The following is a 19,759-nucleotide window of genomic DNA, read 5'->3' as shown; positions in this document are numbered from 1 at the left end:
CCCTCAATCCCTGCACTCTCATGCTCCCCAGTTGTCCCTTGCCTGCAGCTCCCACAACCGAAGTGCTCCTCCCAGGAATTCAGTAGTCTGTGACTGAAATGATCCCTGCTGAATCAGTGGGCTCTGTCCCACCACTGATTCCTTGCCCCGTGCTCACAGGCACATGCAGAGATTTCTTAAATTGAGCCACACCTCCTTCCAGTTTCCAGGAGGACAGGAAAAGGAAGAAGTTAGCCAGGTTATATGCACCCACAACCTATTCAGTGGAATCACTGGCTGGAAGCAAAACCAAACTGTTTATAACACAGCTTCGGGAAGGCCAAGATTCTCAGCTCCCTCTGCCAGCGCTGCCATCTGAGCCAATGCAAGGCTGGCTTGAACATGGCAGGCCGGTGGGGGGGGGTGCTGCTCCTGACGGACCCCACTGTTGGTGCATCCAAGTGTCTGTGAAGTGGAATGAGGTCAGGCCAGGGCTGTGATGACGGCTTTCACTGTGAGCCCCAGATGCTATCAACCAACTCAAGCCACTGCTGTTGACTGGACACTGAAGGACCCTCCAGCAGGCCCCAAGGCTCTAAGTCAATCGGGATGATTACCCATCTTTCTCCCAGAGCAGTGTCCAACTGCCAGAAGCGTGGATTTTGGATTAGAGGCAAAACTGGCTATGGACTGCCTCTGAAGTCCTCTTGCGTATTGAGTCAGAATTGACCCACAGCTGACCCTCCAGTGAGTCTTCAGAGATTGTGAATTGCGTGGGAGGAGATGGCCCATTTTCTTCCCACAGAGCAGCTAGTAGATACGAAATGCATACCCTTCCATCACCAATTGTCAGACGCAGAAAACTGCTGCCCATCAGTTCTATGCCTCTTAGTTCTTGAGATGTTGAAATGTGAAAAAAGTGTAAAACTGGAGCTGAAGACTTACCTGAATACCAGGGCTGTGAGCTTTTTTTTTTTTTTTCAAGGTCTTTGCTTCTCTTATTTTAGCACATGTGTCTCATCTAACGCCCATGAGATAACGAACAAGTGTCCAATGAAAGAAGGCATGGATGGGAGGACGAGGTCTGTGCTCTGAGCGACAAGAGGTGGCAGCATGTATTTTCTTAGTCCACGCAGCTGCCCAAGTGACAGGTTTCAGGATGCTGATGTCTTGAGAGGCCTGGTGACAAGAGCATGATGCCAGATACCACACCAGATCTACATTCAGGCGCTCTCCGAAAATGCTGTTCAGGCTGTGAGCTTTTGGCTTGGAGTCTGGTGAGCTAAGCATTTTACACTGTCATTCTTAACTACCTCATATTGCCTAGGGGAGGGTGCAACCTCCTGGCCCAGGCTCTAAATTGTCCCCACCCACGTCCACAGGCCCCAGAGTGGGAAAGAGAGGGAGGCAGGATCTTTTAAAACCATAATGTTCTTTTATTGACTGAAGGTGCTGGCCCAGGGCTGGTTCTGCTGAATGGACTACGATGGTCCCTGCAGAGTCCAGCTCGGTGTGGTGGGCGAGGTGGATGGCTGAGTCATGGGGCTGGACTCTCCCTGCTCCCCAGGGCAGGGTCAGTGGGCAGTGGTGCTGGCACCGCCATCTCAGGAAGGCACTTTCAGCTTTGGAGAGCCCAGGAAGAACTGTAGGACATGGTCCACCAGGAACGCCAGGCAAAAGTCCAGGAGCAGAACCTGGGCAATGACCAGCTTAAACTGGCCAGGTGGGAGGTTCATGAACAGGCAGTCAGGCCCCAGCCCGCCCTCATCCTCCACTGCTGCTGTGCTTACCTCCACTGGGATGTCCACTAGGCCAAACTGGCTGTTGATGTCAGGTGAGGAGCCAAGGAGCAGGCCAGCGATAGCCAGGATCGACACTGCCAGGCTCCACACCAGAGGCTTGTTCTCAGGCAGGCTCTCCATGAAGGGTGGGCCCTTCAGACAGAGGGAAAGACCAGTACTACCCAGAAGCAGGGGTGGGGTGAGAGTGGGACAGGGCATGCTAGGCATGGGCACCAGGGCCTTACCCTGTAGTTGATGGCGAAGGTAGCCGTCTGCATCGCCATGGCCATGATGTACACAGTACTGTTGACCAGGCTGGGCTCAAACTCCTTGTACAGGTCCACAAACTGCTCCTGCCTGTAGACTATGCAGTTAAGGTCCCAGCCAGTCTCCCTTGCCCCTCCCCCACTCCTGTAGGCACAGAGACACCACCTCCCTGCCACACCCCAACAGCAGGCCTGTCACCTCCTCTGAGTGGCCTCTCATACAATAGGGCCCAGGAAGGGTCTAGGCACTCACTTGGGGGGGCTCCGGGCCTGGGCCTCCCTATACAGGTAGACGAGGCTCAGGAAGTGCACGAGGAACTGCAGCATCACCGTGAGCACCGTGTACAGGTTGAAGATGTTAGGCAGGGGCCGCTCCCGGGAGAGGGTCTTGAGGGGCTACAGTGCAGGGAGGGGTCAGGCCTGGGCTTTCTCTGGGAGCCCCTAAACCTCCACCTACCCTCCACCCTCAGCAAGTGAAACCCCTCTGTCTCTCTTCACAGAAGTCACAGGAGTTTGAAAACCACAAAGGAGATGGTGTGACCTTGTCCCAAGCCAGCCTTCCTTATCACTACACACCCACAAAAATACTCAGTGACCCCTGGGGGCACATGGTACAAGCAAGCCACTTAAAAGCCTGGCCCGGCACTGTCTGTTAGTGCAAAGTGCCCAAATGTGGAGCCTGAGGGCTACACCTGCTGCCCACTTCTGATCTTTTCCACCAGGGGTAACATGAGATCCCCACCCTCACCCTGGGGCTGTGAGGACATGAGCCCGCCCACCTTGGAGCGAGAGATGAAGAGGAAGCAGCCTGCTAGCAGCAACCCCTGGAGCGTGGCCTGGAAGTCGCTGAACTTGACGCCCTCCAGGTAGAGGACACTCTGGCTGTAGGCCAGAATGAGGGCGTTGAGTGCCAGGATCTTGAACATCTGCAGTGTGGTCACCAGCGTGCAGCGGCCCTGCTTGATCACGTGGCAAACTACAGGGTGGGGAGGGCAGTATAGGCAGGGGGCACAGTAGGGTGGGTTATGGGACATGGGGAGGGTGGGGCTGACCGTCATGGGTACTTGGGGGAGAAGGTCCATCAAGTGAGCACAAGAATGGTGTGGGCCAGCAGCTCAAGGCAGGGGAGCACTGAGATGAGGACCCAAGGACAGTGGGGGTCATGAAGCAGATGGACTACAGGGGCCAGCATGAGGACTCACTGCACTGGATGGACGAGAGCTTGGAGGTGAAGGGTGCGGCGATGCTGGCATCTCCCAGCTTCACGATGGGCATGCTCTCGTCCTCAAGATCCCGCAGCACTTGGCTCAGGCGATCCTGCAAAGGGGGGGTGCCCATGAGACTCTGGCTCAGGGCATCACGACCCCCTCTCCCAAGGAGACTTACCCGATGGGAAGAGGGCTGTTCTTCTGAGGATGGGAGCCCCAACTTCTGCCTTGATGCCCGTGAAGGGCCCCTGACATGGCCGCTCAAAATGGGGCCATCCCTGGGGGGCCGCCGCCGCCTCTCAACCACCCGCTCGGGGGCGTTGGCCAGGAGTGCCACCCCTGAGAGAGAAGATGTGTCAGCAGTAGGGGCCTAGGCCCACCCCTCTGACTCAAGTCTCCCACCAAGGCCCCAGCCCAGGGCTCACCTACGTCAGCGTGCTTCAGGGCGCCCACGTCATTGGTGCCATCCCCACACATGAGGGTCACGTAGCCCAGCTCCTTCAGGCTGGTGACCACAAATTCCTGAGTGAGGCAGTGCAGGGGGACTGAGTGAGGTCTGGCTGGGGAAGGAATGGCATGCCCACCCCTCACAGCACCCCAGGCCACTTACCTTCTGTTTGGGGGCCACACGGGCAAACACCTGCACGTGTGGGATGATGCACAGCAGCTGCTGGGGATCTGCACTCTGCAGGTGGGCAAGACTGTCGCCTGTGAGGCACAAGGCGTGCTCCAGGGTCAGCGCCTTCGGGGAGCCCTTGGCCAGTGGCAAGATGATGGTGCCATCAATGGAACGCCACTCACACGCCTGGCCTGTGGGTCAGTATCAGGTGACTGGGACAGGAGCCCTGAGTCAGGACTCTGGGAACAGCGTTAAAGTCAGGGTAGAGAAGTCAGGGCACGGGCGCTTGGGTGGAGGTTGCCATCTCAGATCTTCCAGCCCCTACCTGGCCCCAGGCCTCGACAGCTGTATGGCTCCCAAACCAGGCCCTGTCCTCAACACTGTCCCACAAGTCCTCAAACCATCCTCCCAGCAGGGGCTTCTGGAGCCCATATGCTGTGGGCTAGATCACCACTTGCTGTGGTGCTGACTAGGGACTCCCCCCAACTATGCTCAGTGCTGGCTCACCCTTCTCGGAGGGCGGCTGCAGGATCAGCGTGTGCGCCTTGTTGATGAAGTGCAGCTCTTGGGCCACATGGCATGCGGTGAGCGGGTTGTCCCCTGTGATCATGACCACCTGGGGGGAACGGCAGGCTCAGCTCAGCAAGGCCATCTCTTCTTTCTCATCCAAGCTGCTGGTGGCCTTCCCACTACAGGATGGAGCCATGCCTGGTACCCTCCTACCCCTCACTTCTGTGTGTGGACCACCGGCTGCCTGGGACAGAGGTCCGGAGTCTTGGGAGGAGCTCTGTGAGCCTGGGGAGAGGACACTGGGGAGAAGCACGCAGTCGTACCCGGTGGGATGCGCTCTGGATCTCCCGGATCACAGCCTTGGAATCAGCCTTGAGTGGGCAGGAAACCACGATGAAGCCGACGAACTTGAGATTGCACTCGAGTGCCTCCCGCTTGACCTCCCGGGCCTGTGAGCGGATATGAAGTCCTTCATGACCCCATTCCCAGCTGACACTCAGCCTTGGAGTTCAGCAGGACCTGAACTTGTACAGCTGGCTCCATAGCTTTCTTATCAGCAGCACTTCCTTACTCTCTACGTCCCTGCCTTCATGGAGCCCACATGCGACTGGGGTACTCTTATATGGAAAAGGTACTGAAATCAGACTGATAAAAATAACAAGGAAAGGACTGACAGGATGGAGAAAGGGCAGGTTATCACTGGTGAGCCTCTTGAGGTTTTGGAGAGAGTCAAGTCTGCTCCCAGGAGTAAGTCTCCGGGCATGGGAGCGGCACATGCAAAGATCAGGAGGCAGGACCACACTCTGTGCACTGTGGACCAGCAAGCGGGGGTGAGTGGGCCTGGTGAGGGACAAACGAGAGCAGGAGAGGAGGGCAGCCATGGGACTCTAAGCACAGAGGCCAGGTCCGTCACATATTCCAGAATAACCTACTGACTGCTGGGTGCATACACACTGAACAAAGACAGAGAAAGAAATGTACAGACGTCAATAGTAGGAGGATGACGTAGGATTTATTTGGGATGTGTGAAGTCATGAGTTTACTGTTCAAAACAGCTTTTTTAGCTATTAGCTTTGACATTCACCAGATGGCTAGGAGGAAACCCAAAACAGGGTGTATATAAATGAATCTTTAGAAGATTGGTCAGTTTTCCCCAACCTACAGAGTTTGTTGGTACCAGCAGTCAAGGAGACTCACTGCACTGGGAAAATCTGCAGTTAGGGACCTGTCCAAATTACTGAGGAGTAATGATGTCAGTTTGAGGACAAAGATGCATCTGTTTTAGGCCATAATCTTTCTAACCACTTACTATGCATCTGAGAGGTGAACAATGAATAGGGATAATAGAAGACTTGATGCCTTTGGAGCTGTGGTGTTGAAGCAGAGCACTGAACATCCCATGGACAGTCAAGAGAACAAACAGGTATGTCTTGGAGAGGGTGGAGGTGGAGTGTTCTCTGGAGGCAAGAATTATGAGGCTTCGCTGCACATACTTTGGGCAAGTTGCTGAAGGATATGATGCTGGGAAGGGTGGAGGGTTGGTGAAGGAGAGGAAGACCCTCAACCAAGTGGAATGACACAGTGACTGCTACAATGGTTTCTCGTGTGTCAGGAAGTGAGGATGATGCAGGATAGAGCTGGGTTCAGATCTTTTGTTCACAGGGTCGCTATGAGTCATGCTCAACAGGACAGCAACAAAGGAAGGAATCTCACTACCAGTAAGAAAGAAGAGGCAGAGAATGCAGCACGTGTCCTTCTGTATTAGAGATTAACATGCCAGTCAGATGAGGCCTACAAGAGAGCAGCGCAGCCCCAGCAGAGAACCAGAGACCAACATGAGACACAGCTGACTTGGGACTGCTGCCCCGTGGTGCCAGAGCGAGGGGCCTTCACCCAAGTTTGCTGGAGGACTGAGGAGAGATGCCATTAATTGACAGGGAGAGGTGAACTCTGTAACGCTGAACTAAGCTGTGCCGTTGAAGGTCAAAGATTCATTTATACACACCCCTGTTTTGGGTTTCCTCCTAGCCATCTAGTGAAAGTCAAAGCTGATAGCTAGAAAAGCTGTTTTGAACAGTAAATCCAAGACTTCACACATCCCAAATAAATCCTACGTCATCCTCCTACCCTCGACAAGTTTTCCTAACTGAGATACTGTATCCCATTGCCAAGGTGAACCTGTTAACTTCCAATAAACTCCTTAACTGAGTATGATTCTGGGAGATCTATGTTGCCACTGCAACAGATTTCAAGTGTAGTAGTAGAGCAATACAACTGGTGTTGGAATCGGGAGAAGAAGGTACGGAAACGTGGAGGCCATTAAACCGCACGGGAACTGGTTTGATGCTGTGCGTGTTGCTGATGGACACTACTTCCCTTTATAAAGTTCACTGGTCAGATGTGGTTGACATCATGCTGCCTACTGTTTACAGGTGAGAGTATAGGATGAGGGAAGGAGATGCTAAGGGCCTTAGGAGACTATCGGTGAGTCGGAAGCAAAGCTTGTTTGCTGAATTTATTAATGTGCGGCTGGAAGGGGCCAGGTCCCTTGTGAACCATGAGACCTCCCCACAGGGCACAGATAGAGGGTGTTTCCATGTAGGTTACAGGAGGATGCAAACAAGGGAATGAGTTGACAGACAGCCACAGTGGGCACCCAGACCCTACCTGCTGGTGAGTGAGGTGGCCCAGCTCCTTGTACCCCAGTGCCAGCACGCGGGCCCCTTCTCGGGAGATCTCCGTGTGGATGTGGTGGTAGTCTGACGGACACTGGGAAAACTGCATGGAATGGAAGCTGGTGTTATCAACTGCTGCTCTCTGCTCCCAACCCCCAGTCAGCCCAGCCAGCTCACCATAGAGTGCAGGGTTTCGGGGGCCCCTTTCACAGCCGCGATGTAGCAGAGGTCGGTGGAGCCAAGTTTCTCGTAAGAGGCGAGCACGGACATTCGCTTTAGGGCACTGGCAAAATGAAAGCGCTGGTGAATTTTCAGCCCCTGAGTTTTAATACTTCGGGGAAATACTTTCTCATCTGGAAACAAATAAGCAGGAGTTCTGAGGGGCTTAGCTCCATGGAGGCAGCCAAGCCCCAGCCTCTCCCAACTGCGTTCCCTACCCCAGTACCCAGGAGCCGTGAGAAGTTGAGCCGACAGGGCTCCACCAGGTACTGGGTGCAGTCAACTTGGTGGGGCAGAGTGGCAGAGCGCAGGACCCAGCTCACCCTTGGTCAGCGTCCAATCCACAGCCGTCAGCATGGCCTTCTCAAGGGGGTCACCCACAAGTGTACCATCGTCGAGCTGCACAAGGGAGTGGCATGAGGCAAGGGCCCGGTGTGTTTCTACAGGGATATTGGACACGGGGGTCACCTCCTTCCCGTCTCTGCAAGGACGGGAGACAGCAGGTTGAGGGCAGAGGGGCCGAAGAGAGCCAATCAACTGCCCTACGAGCCACAGAAGGCCAATCTCTCTCCTTAGAGAAGGTCACGTTGAGTCATGGAGGCCCAAGGGACCTCAGCCATCCTGGGACTAAGCCTGTCCTCTATGGCCTAGCCTAAGAACCACTTGGGGACTCTGCCCAATAGATGCCCTGACCCTCCCCCTAGAACCTACGGGGGCTCTGCTGACCCCTCAACGCTCACCGGAGTCCAGCCACACCACGCACCACCAGGCTGTCACTGGTCAGGGTGCCTGTCTTGTCGAAGCAACACACCTCGACCTTGCCAGCAAAGGGGATCCGGAAGGGCTCTGTGCAGTACATGTCTGGAAAGGGGGATGAGGGGTCAAAGTCTTGCTGGCCCCCACTGCTATCTGTCCCCTTGCCCACCCCAATACTCACAGAGCTTCGCCAGGGCAATGAGAGAGGTATTGACAGCAAGTGACAGCTCAATGGGCAGCTCAGGGGGCACAACGGAGGTCAGGATAAGGGTGCACTCCAGGAACAGCTTGTAGCGGTTCCGGCTGGGGTCCTTGGTACCTGCGGAGACAGGAGCTGCAGCCTGGGTGGGGGCTGGGTGGAGCCCAGGTGGCCCCGTGGCACTCACCTTCAATCCAGACATAGGCAGCTGCCGCGACAGCAAAGACCAAGAGGAAGAGGATAAAGATGAAGGTCTCCAGGTTGTTAGCAGTCACCCTCTTGACCCCAAAGAGAATTGTCCGCAGTAGCCTGCCCTAGGGGGACAGATAGGACAGGACAGGTCTTTCCTGGGGGGCTGAATCCTCCTTCTGGAGACTGCTCTTGGCTGGACAGGTGAAGACAGAGTATACACACAGACACACACTCTCACAGGTGAAAGTGAAACATACCCGTGAAGATAAAGTATTCATACACACACGCGAGGTAAAGTGTAAACACACAGACAGGTGAAGGTAAAGTGTACACGCACAGAGACAGGTGAAGGTAAAGTGTATACACACACAGATGAGGGTAAAGGGTACGTGTACACACAGGTGAAGGTAAAGTGTATACATACACACAGAGAGGTGAAGGTAAAGTGTGTAAACAAAGAGGTGAAGGTAAAATGTGTACGTAAACACACACACACACACACACACACACACACACACACACACAGGTGACGGTAAAGTGTGTGTAAACACACAACCCTAAAAGCACTTCTGTCCAGAAGACCAACGATGTCCCACCCTCCCCAGAATCAACACCACTATCCTGAAACAACATCCAATTTTTCCCAAGCTCCCTCCACCAGTGACACCTTCCATTCTGTCTCCTGGCAATGACCCTCACCTGAGAAGTGTTGAATCCAGTCCTCAGGACAAAGGCCACACATCCATTGTCAACAGCTATGGGAACACGTACAGTTACCATCACCCAGGGAGATGCTGGTGAGGGGATGGGGGGATGCCAAGACACCAAAGACCCCAGGCACCTACGCTTCAGGCCTGTGGTGGCCTTTTGGGGGGGCATGTGCTGCACCACTTTGGTGCCCCCAAAGATGACATGAAGCCGGGAGTCAGCCTGGAGATCCAGCACCCGCTCAGGATCAAGATCCTCAATCGGCTCCTGAAAGGATGCGAGGACGATCAACCCTCCAAAGCTCTGCAGAGTTGGACCTGGACGGTAGGTCCAGCCTGACGTCACAGGACTCCCTGCCCCCGAGACGCGGCTCACTCGACTGTGTCCAGAATTTTCACTAAGCCCTGTGGTTTCGGCCCCTCTGTCTGCCCAGCCTCCCTAAGTGCTCAGTATCCCCACAGACCTGTCTCCCCTCTACACGCACCTTCATCTGGGGCACTGACTCCCCTGTGAGCATGGCCTCATCCACAATGCAGCGGCCACGCAGCAGCAGCACATCACATGGCACCAGGTTCTCCTGGGGAGAGCGGCCTGGAGGGGTGGAGAAAGTTCAATTTAGGACCATCCACAGCAGCCCGCCCTGGGGAAGAGGGGTGTGGGAGCTCTCCGGGCACTGTGGGGTTGCCCTCACCAATGGATACAATGTCTCCAGGGACCACTTCATCACTGGCCACAGGCCTCCATTTTCGGTTCCGATAGACCTTGGAGAGGGAGAAGGCAGAGAAGGTAGGTGAGGGCTGGGGGCTTCCATCCACTCTGTCCTCTTGGTGTCCTCGCCCTCCCTCCTGGCTCCCCACCCGTGGCCACACCTGGATCATGTGGGGCTTATTGCCCATCTTGCGGATCTCTGACATGTTCCTCATCTGCTGCTGCACCAGTGAGGCCTCGAACGCCACCAGCATGGAGAGCGTGAAGACACTGTAGTACCAGTACTCATCCAGACACCAAAGGCCCACGCAAAGCACCTGTGGGAAGCGGTGTCTGTCTATACTGCCTGCCCATGAGGACCCCACAGATACAGGAACACTGAGGGCTGCTGATTCAGGGTTTGGGATTAGGGTCTCGAAGGCAGACAAGAGGAAGAGGGAGAGGCATTGGAGCAACACATTACCTGGAACACAAAGAAGGGGGCGGTGGCCCTTTCCTTGAAGAGCTCCGAGAAGTCTGGCACCACCATTTCAGCCCTGCGGGAGGTGAGACCATCTGCTCATGGTTCTGGGAAGGAGGGAGAATACCGAGCAAGGGGCCGCATGGGGGGCTGATGCCTGCTGGGCATCCACTGCATTGTACATCACAGGTCTGTCCCTTTGTCGCTGTATTAACTACCTGTGGTGTTAGCCTAAAGTTGGCTTTAAATCCTTCTAGTCTTCAGCTACCTTAACTACAAAGACATGGTATTGCAAATCATCAATAGCTGTGGGACTAGGATGAGAGTGAGAGAGAGAGTGTGTGAGAGAGAGACAGACAGACAGACACACATACACAAACACAGAGGACTAGGATGAGAAGGGGAGAGAGGGAACAAGTGGGAGGAAGAGAAGTGGGGGGAGGGGGGAGAGATAGAAGAGAGAGGGGAAAGGAGGGGGAGAGAAAATGAATGAGAATGAGATATGAATGAGAGAATATGAATTTCCCACACTGACTTGAGGGAGACTGGATTAAGACCCTGGTGATGGTGGTGGAGAGACTGTGGCATTATTGTGGGGAAACTGGCAAGATGTAATCAGAGGAGCCCGGAGAAAAAGGCCCCAGTGAAATGTTTGCTGTGCTTGCTGCATAATTAGGAAGCTGACTTATAACTGCTCTGAGGCAAACCTTGCTAGATGATTTAGATTTGACTGCTGAATTGGAACCAATACTTTTACTAATTAAGAAATTATGCTTTAGAACTACTGAGCTAAAATCTGTATTTACATGCGGTAATATTATTTGCCTCCCTCACTTTCCAACTTATTTCCCTAATAAACCCCATTGTCGGTGCGTCAACAATGAATAAACAAACCTCTTGCTGACTGGGTGGCTATAGAGATGGGGCAAGGCTACAAGCTCTTTATCTGCTTTCTTCTCTGGGACAATGAGGGGCTGTGCTATTCTTTTTCTCTCTGGCCCTTTCAGAGATGCTCATGGGCCCATGCTTCCATGTCCAGTTTTCTGCTACCCAGGCACTACCCCAGCTCACTGCTCTACAGAATCCAAAGGAAAGCCTCCCAGACCTCCTTGTTCCTCCCATCCCCCATCTCCATCAGGGAGCTGGTGTGAGCTCCTCTACCACCTTTGCCAGTGACACAGGTGGCAATAGGCACTCTGAGGTCCCACAGAGTGGCAATGCAACACAGCACCCTAGCTGTCCTCCCTAGCTGTTCTGGGAACCCAACCTCTAATCTGGAGAGAAGTCTAGAGTTGGATATTCCTAACTTCTAGCATAAAGGATGCGGTGGCTCTGGGGCCCAGTCTACATGAAGACAGCTGAGTTGGGGATGTTAAGAAAGGGAATCAGGGGCCATGATTCCCGTGACACAATGATAGAGCCCTGTCCCAAGCTGAGCTAGCGGGGGTAGATGGGCACTTGATGTGGTAATACAACCACAACGGTTTGAAGAGTGAGGAAACGCTCGCTGGAAGTTCTGAAGACAGTTGTCACCATGCAGAGCTGGCCCCTTCCAGCTACACTAGGGCCACAGTTCTCTGACGGCTGGCGGGGAGGGCTCTGAGTACAACTTTCTCCCCAGTATGCAATGGAAAAATGGAGCAGAACCATCACCAGCGCCTCTTCCTATTCCCAAAATGCCAAAACATAGGGCAAGGGGCTGTGGACCTAAGAACTGAGAACTAAATAAAGAACCACAAGACTTAAACACAGACAGATGGCCTCTCGCAGCTGCAGTCTGGCCACACCCCAGGGAAGCCTGTCAGTGGCAGGTCTCAAAGATGAGATGTTTATGAACAAGGCAGATCCCTACTTCCCCAAGCATCATGAGGGGCAGCAGCGGAACAGAAGCACGAACTAGGCCCCAAACTAGACCCTCTGGGCAGGAGGCAGAGGAAAGCTAGCACTTACTTGTTGCTCCCAAACTTTTTCTCGGCTGCTCGGATGTCTGCATCCTCTTGGAAGCCCCTGTTGCTCTGGTAGTAGAGGAAAGCATTCCCCACGGGGAAGGCCACCGGAAGAAACTGTTTCTTCTCGAGGGCGTCATAGGAATATTTGATTTTCTGGAATTCAAAGGACAGCACCTCCCGCCCATCTTCGCCCTGTGGTGGAAACGTGTGTATGGTCAAGGCCCCAAACCTGGGGACACTGCTGGGGTCCCCTCGCCCCGCAAGCCCTGTAGCCAGCTCTGGGGAACCTACCTCATCCCGGTGTAGGGCCACGAGTTCAGTGGAGCCATTGTTGGGGGTTGGCACCACTTTCACCAGGGTTGCCTTGCTGGGGTTGTACTCCTGCAAGGATACAAAGAAGTGTGGTCAGCGCTTCCCAGCCAACAGCTCCTTAGCTTCCCCAGGGAATGTGCCATCAGGCTCCAGTGGACCAAAACTGGGGAAGCCAGAGCAGGAGATCTGGCACATAGCATGCACCTAGTCTTGACCGCCTATGAACACTGCCTACCCCTATGTACGCTGATTCCAAGACCATTTGACTGAGCGAGGAGCTCTGGCCATCACACTGCCTCTGCTGGGAGAGGGGTTCACATCACCACTTCCTGCTAAGGGTCCCAAAGTAGTATCCCTGTCCTTGAAGGTCTGTTAGCCCCACTGCCCAGGTCAAGTTCTGTGTCCCCCACTAGCTTCATGGAGGCAGAGGGGCTAGCTGGCATGCTCACATCTGATGCCCCAGTACCTGAACCAGTTCATTCAGGTGCTATGTGGGAACGTGCTGGTGATTAGAACAACCCCTCCCTTGGGAGCTCACAAGCCACAGCAGCAGGAAGTGAAAAGAGACGTGGCTACAGCTATGGTACAAGCTGTTGCTCTGCACAAGCCTGTGCCAGGGCCTTGCAGATGTCATCTCAGTATCTTCTCACAGTGGCACTTGAGGCAGGTGGTGTGGTTCTCATTTTACAGACAGGGAAAGTGAAACCCCAGCAGGAGAAGTGTTCCTGTCTGCGATGTGACACAAGCCCAAGTCCATTTCCTGACCCCCACAGTGAGTTCAATCCCAAAGAGGAAGCTCAAAGTTACACTGTCTAATGGAAAATGAGGCAATAATTTTGGCAAGTCCCTTTTTGAGATCTGCAACATAAACCACTCCCTGGGGATGTGACTTTCTGGAGAGAAAGAAATGAGATGGTGTGAGGCTGAGTGCAGAAGAGGGCACCTGAGGCTCCAGGGCACTCAAAGCCAGGAGAGCCACCCGAGGATCCAGGGGACCTTCGGAACCAGTAGAGCCACCCAATATTCCAGGGGACAATGAAAGCCAGAGGAGCTGCCTGTTCGTCCACAAATCTCAATGCCACTCCCATGCCCTTCCATCGAATGCCAGCTCAGAAAGGCTTGCAGACGAAGAACGGAGGGCCTCAAGCAAAAAGCTCCCTCAGAAACAAGGCTCAATGCCCACGGCTCCAAGCCTATCAGTGTCACCTGAGGGAGGATCGGACACCTGCAGATGTTATCCGATGTCAACTGCCACCCAAGCCGTCTCGCTAGTAGTCTTTCTCATAAAAGCAGCATGGTAAACCGTTAAGTGACTTGATCACAAGTACTGCCATTAACTGGTCCCCTCCTCACTCTAGTAGGATTGTGGGGAGACTTCTTAGGGTTACTGCTTAGTTTTCAGACCAAGGATCCCCCTTCCACAGTCATTTTAAATAGACTGAGCGGTTCACCAGCATCACGCTTTGAAATTCAAGGCAGGTGAAAGGAGGGAGGCAGGATGGTTTCCTGGAGAATAAACAAGTGCCTGCTGGTGCCAGCAGCTAACACGTTAACTAACATCCAGGTGCAGCAGGCCACCTGTCCTAAGCACTTCATTAGGAAATGGAACGTCCATACAAGCAGCAACCCACGCCAGGGTCTCACAACAGGTGACAGCTGCGTCTAAGTTCAAGTTCACACACTGAAGACCCAGGCCCAACAAAGGAGGACCCCGGCCGACTGAAGACAGACGCGAAGGATGCGCTAGGACCCCAGAAAGGGCTAGACCTTGCTAGGGGGTTCAGGATCGCTCGCGCGCGCTTACCGGAGTGCAAGTGAGCACGCAGTGAGCGTGCACAGACCAGTGTCCGGAGAGAATGGTGAGCGCGTGCGCGAGGCAGATGGTGGCAAACACGAGCAGAGCAGCCTCGGGAACCTGCGTCCAGCTGCTGCCCCAACCCCAGCAGCCAGCAGCCGCGGCGCCCAGCCAGGCCGGGTAGAGCAACCCAACGAATGGCAACACTGTGAGGCGCCGCAGCAGTGCCAGCCGCCGGTACGGCCACACGCCCGCGACCAGCTCATCGCCGCTCGCCACGAGCGCTGGCCCGGCAGAAAGGGGCGCACACGGTTGCGGCACTGGCCTGGGCTGCCGGCCGGGCCGGGCCACGGAAGGCACCGCGTTGCCCACCGCCGCCGCCATCTTCCTCAGCGCCGCGCTCGCTTCCGGGGGAAGCCACCGCCTTAATTTCGAGGTTGCACTTCCGGTGACCCTTGGACACCTAATGTAATCTTAGGTTCTGTGTCCGGAAATGGATACCGGCACAGCCGTAACTGGTGGAATGAGAACCATTCATGACGTAGAAGACCTAACAGGCCTAAGCTGCTTTCCCGCTACACTGAGACCAGAAATAGAGGAGGGAAGGTGGGCGGGACGCCGCTATGACAACTAAACCGGAAGAGGTGGGACAACTTTTTGTGGAGACGTCAGCATGGGATTCATTGAGTCGCCAGGGGCGGGGCCTAAGAACATTTTTACCCTAGGGGGCGGGGCCTAGAGTCTAGAGAGGCGTGGCGAACTCCAAACTGGTAAGAAGGTGGAAAGGGTCTGGGTGAGTCTGGTTTTACTTCCTTCTTTTTAAATTTTGTTTTAGCAAAAGTTTCCAGAAAGTTTGAGTTTTCATTCATTCATTGTTGCACATTTTCAGCCTTATCCCTCCCCACCCCTCATCTCCTGTCCACTCTTCATTGCCTTCTTATTCCAGATTGTTGTCATGCAGTCTGATGAATGATAGTTCTCCCCCTGCATGTGTTTCAATGCAGTGTTCATAATCTATCCACTCTTTTTTTTTTACCATTTTTTTAATTTAATTTTTTTTAATTGGGAAAAACATACTGGGGGTACAAGGAGGTGAGGTTTGGGGTCAGAAGGGTGAGGATGGGCCAGGATGCAGTTGCAGAGCTGCACAGTTTGGTCGGTGGGGGGAGCAGGTGAAGGAAATGATGAGGGTCCAGTGGGGACCAGATGCTACAGAGGAATGACAAGCATTTTCCAATAGTAATTAAACCAACTGTCTTATTGATTTGGGAATTGGATGCCGACTCTCTGGCTTCTTCATGCTGAACAGGGGGGCCAAGCGCAGCCCGCCCTGGGCAGAAGGCCACGACGGCTCGCCCCGGGCAGGGGGCTGAGGGCAGCCCGCTCCGGGCAGGGGGCCGCGATGGCTGAAGTAGTCCCCTTCCAAAAAAGAAGAAGAAAAAGTGTGTGTGTGTGTGTGTGTGTGTGCGCGCGTGCGCGCACACACACCACCAAATTGGATCTGACTGGTACAGGAGACTGCCCCTCCCTCTCCAGCAGAGCATAGAGTCTGGGTTTCCCTTTTCCCCCCCAGGTGCCTGTTGGGGCCTGGGTTTCAGCTGTCCACACCACAGCAGTGGGCAACGAGCTTAAAGCCCCTGATGGCTCTGGGCGCTGACTCTCACCAGTGGCTATGGATGAAGTCACAGGCGATTTTCAGCCAGCGCCGGTATCCACTCTTTTCTTATACTCTCCCCAACCACCATGTCAGCCCTATTTTATAGTAGCGGTGTTATGCAATATTTGTCCTTTTGTGACTGAGTTATTTCACTCCTCATAATGTCTGCCAGGCTCGCTCATGTTCAGTAGTGTTTTTGGATTTTTTTTCTTCTTGTGTGCCATCAAATCGGATCCCACTGATACAGGAGGAGATTGCCTCGCCTTCTACAGCAGAACATCTGGTGGATTCAAACCTCGTGCCCTCGGGATTGCAGTGCAGCTTCTTGCCACTAGGCCAGCAGAGCTCCCTGTTCTGTAATGTTTTAAGAGTTCATTATTTTTAAATATTGCATATTTATTATTATTTTTTAATATTCCATTGTGTGGCTGTACCATATTTTTTCTTTCCATTCATTTGTTGATGGGCACTTCTGCTGCTTTCATCTCCAGTTACTGTGAATAATGCAGCAATAAACATGAATGTACATCTGTTTGAGTTGTGACTCTGCTTACTTTAAGGTATATTCCCAGTAGTGGAACTGCTGAGTCAAATGGTATTTTATTACCAACTTTTTGAGATAGGACCAGACCACCTTCCATAGTGGTGGTACATTCTCACCAGCAGTGAATAAGAGTTCCAATCTGGGGGGGGGGGGTAGGGAAGAAAATGTGTGACAATGAATGAATGGAAAACCAAGTTTCCTGTAAATTTTCATTAAAATGTTACTTAAAAAGAAAAAAATTCTTTTTTTAGCTCCTATTCCATCTCAGTTCAAAAAGTCCTTTTAATATATTTCCCTCGAATAGAGGACGTATCCGATATTAAACTGAGAAGAACAGACACTACACTTGATCTTAGCCAAAAGGCCGAGAAGCAATTAAAATTAAAAGTTTTTTTTTTAAAAAAAGAATTCCCTTGGAGGGAGCTCTGGTGGCCTAGTGGCAAGAAGCTGCACTGCAAATCCACCAGATGCTCTGCTGGAGAAGGAGGGACAATCTACTCCTGTACCAGTCAGATTCGATTTGATGGTACATACACTAAAAATAATAAAATAAAATTTAAAAAAAATTTAAATAAAAAGGAAAGAAAAGAGTTCCCATCTATCTATAATCTCACTAGCATTTATTGTTTGTTAAACTTTGCTATTGCTGCTGGGTGCATCTGGTTTTAAACTCTTTATTAAACATTTAAAATGTCCTGGTTGTTCGGTATAGATTTATTTTTATTTGTTGTTTGGTGCCATCAAGTCCCCTACAACTCATAGCAACCACGTGAACTACAGGTCAGAGCCTGGCCCTATTTTGTGCCATCCTCACCATCTCTGTCATACTCCAGTCCATTGTGGTAGTCACTGGGTCAGTCTGTCTCTCTGAGGGTCCTCCTCTCTTCCTGACCCCTCTACCTTTCCCTGTGTGATTTCTCTCTCCAAAGACTGGTTCCTCCTGAAAAAATGCCCAAGGAAAGTGAGATAGTTTCACTATCTTTGCCTCTAAGCAGCACCCTGGTTGCCCCTTCCTTCAAGACAGATTGGTTTGTTCTTTTTGCAACCACTATGGAAGCTGTATGGTGCTTTCTCAAAAAGTTGCAAATAGATATAACATTTGACCCAGCAATTCCACTACTGGAAATATACCCCAAAGAGACCATAACTGCCACCCAAGCAGATATATGTACACCCATGTTCATTGCGGCTTTATTCACAATAGCAAAGAGTTGGAAACAACGTAAGTGTCCATCAACAAATGGATAGATAGAGTAGCTCTGGTATATTTGCACAATGAAATACTATGCTGCATTGAAAAACAAAGAACTCATGGAATAGTATTCAAAATGGGTGACCTTGGAGGACATTATGCTGAGTGAAATCTCAGTCACAAAAGGACAAATACTGCATAGTGCCACTGTTGTAAAACGGGACTGACATCGGGGTTGAGGGGAGACTGAGAAAGAGGGGACAAGTAATGTATACTGCATTGAAACAGACGATGGAGAGAACTATCTAAAAGCAATATATAATTAATTAGGTATTATTGTTAGGACAGGCGTCCAGAACAAAGACTGCATAGTGGAGTGCACTTGGGGGGGATGAATTATATGACAATGAAAGCGTTTTTCTTTTACTTTTCAAAGAGAAGAGCAAATTGGGCGGAGAGGTAGGCAGGGAGAAAAATGCAATAGTGAGTGAATGGAAATCTAAAGTCTCTGTAAATGTTTACTAATATTAATTTTAAAAAATAGGAAATGAGTCTTCATTTTAAAAAATAGCCAATACCAGTCAATTTCAACTCATTAGGACTGATAACAATGTGTGTGTGTTCTACTCCATTTTTGACAACTTCCCGTTTTCTAGATTCGTACTTTGTGCATTCCACATTCCAGTTATTAATGGATGTTTACAATTGTTCCTTCTCGTGTGGAATCATGACAAAGCAGTGGTGCTGGAGAATACTGAACATACTAAAGACATCCAGGAGAACAAATAGGTCTGTCTTTGAGAGGGTGAAACCAAGTTTCTCCTTGGAGGCAAGGATTTTAAAGCTCCATCTCACATATTTTGGGCATGTGGCCAGGAGAGACCGATCCTTGGAGAAGGACATCATGTTTGGAAGGGTGGAAGGACAGTGCAGGAGAGGAAGACCTCAGATGTGATGGATTGATACAGTAACTGGGGCAATGGAATTAGATGTGTCAGCGTTAGTGAGACTGGCACAGGACAGGGCAGGGTCCAGAGCTGTTGTACATAATAGGGTCGCTGTGAGTCACAGGAAACTCGATGACACATAGCAACAACTCTCTCGAAATTGATAAGCTGATATTTGGGAGGGATTTTGAGAGGCTGTAAATTGCATGGGAGGAGATTGCTTATCTTTTTCTTGTGAAGCCCCTGGCAGGGTCAACCCACCAGAGAGACACCATGTTTGGGTTAGCAGCACAACTAGGTACAAACTCTACCATCAGAACTCCCCTCTCTACATTAGTACAGAAGAACATAGGCAATATACCTTTACCTTCTCCTCATGCAGTCAGACATGCCTGCTAACACCTGAAAGCATCACCACCACACGCCAAATGCAGCCACACTGAGAGATCTATATAGCTCAGGTGGCTAAGGGGGGGGGGTCCCCTTTGTCTTCACCATGAAGCCAGGAGCATCCAGCAAAATGACACTCCTGTGCCTCTTAAACCCAACTGAAAGGCTGAGATACAGGACAAGAGCAAAGCCAGTTTAAAGAGGGCAATTTAATAAAAAATACAGAAATTTGCCAAGAAAAAAATAATAAGTAAGCAAAAAAAGGAAATGCTACAACATTATCAAAGAAAACCTCAGAACAAAGGGGTGATGTGGTGACTAGTCAGCGCCTTCCCCCCCACCCCCCCACCCCATCTGGCGCTCAAGCTCACGTGTTAGAATGCTGCCCTCTGCTAGACCACAGGCCTCACTGGCTGTGATGTTGTAGCAGTAGCATCATCAGAACTTGTCTTTTAGACTCTCAAGTTAAAAACTAGCCCCATCAACAAATGAATAGAGAAGATGTGGTATATTCACACAATGGAATACCATGCAGCACTAAAAAGGAAGGAACTTAAAAAATATTATACAAAATGGGTGATCCTGGAGGACATTATCCTGGGTTAAATATTTCACTCACAAAGGGACAAATACTGCATAATGCCACTGTTATAAAACAGGGCATGGAAGTTGGGGGGGAACTAAGAAAAGAGG

The 19,759-nt window shown here is 51.8% G+C and overlaps 1 protein-coding gene across 1 annotated transcript; it reads right to left on the bottom strand.

The window, feature by feature from the left end:
• Positions 1 to 1,583: 1,583 nt before the first annotated feature.
• Positions 1,584 to 14,720, bottom strand: ATP13A1 (ATPase type 13A1). Its single transcript, XM_006885855.1, has 26 exons — positions 14,346 to 14,720; positions 12,521 to 12,610; positions 12,231 to 12,421; positions 10,284 to 10,356; positions 9,982 to 10,137; positions 9,804 to 9,873; positions 9,597 to 9,703; positions 9,250 to 9,379; positions 9,104 to 9,159; positions 8,400 to 8,526; positions 8,195 to 8,332; positions 7,998 to 8,118; positions 7,581 to 7,738; positions 7,216 to 7,391; positions 7,031 to 7,141; positions 4,687 to 4,812; positions 4,361 to 4,469; positions 3,845 to 4,044; positions 3,660 to 3,756; positions 3,413 to 3,573; positions 3,229 to 3,343; positions 2,806 to 3,002; positions 2,280 to 2,422; positions 2,006 to 2,117; positions 1,770 to 1,913; positions 1,584 to 1,694 (listed from the first exon to the last, which is right to left on the bottom strand). The coding sequence occupies exons 1-26, from the start codon at positions 14,718 to 14,720 to the stop codon at positions 1,584 to 1,586; spliced, it is 3,594 nt and encodes a 1,197-aa protein (XP_006885917.1).
• Between the last annotated feature and the right edge of the window lie 5,039 nt (positions 14,721 to 19,759).

The sequence above is a fragment of the Elephantulus edwardii genome, unplaced genomic scaffold (genome assembly GCF_000299155.1).
Source record: "Elephantulus edwardii isolate Elephantulus edwardi_28Jun2011 unplaced genomic scaffold, EleEdw1.0 scaffold00045, whole genome shotgun sequence".
Lineage (NCBI taxonomy): Eukaryota > Metazoa > Chordata > Mammalia > Macroscelidea > Macroscelididae > Elephantulus > Elephantulus edwardii.
This window is presented reverse-complemented; position numbering and strand designations above follow the sequence as displayed.

Excerpts from the sequence above, each read along its gene's own strand:
- ATP13A1 (XM_006885855.1), bottom strand. The coding sequence starts at position 14,720 with ATGGCGGCGGCGGTGGGCAACGCGGTGCCTTCCGTGGCCCGGCCCGGC. Across the intron at positions 8,333-8,399 it reads TGCCTATGTCTGGATTGAAG|GTACCAAGGACCCCAGCCGG; the intron begins GTGAGTGCCACG and ends CTGTCTCCGCAG. Across the intron at positions 2,423-2,805 it reads TCTTCATCTCTCGCTCCAAG|CCCCTCAAGACCCTCTCCCG; the intron begins GTGGGCGGGCTC and ends CCTGCACTGTAG.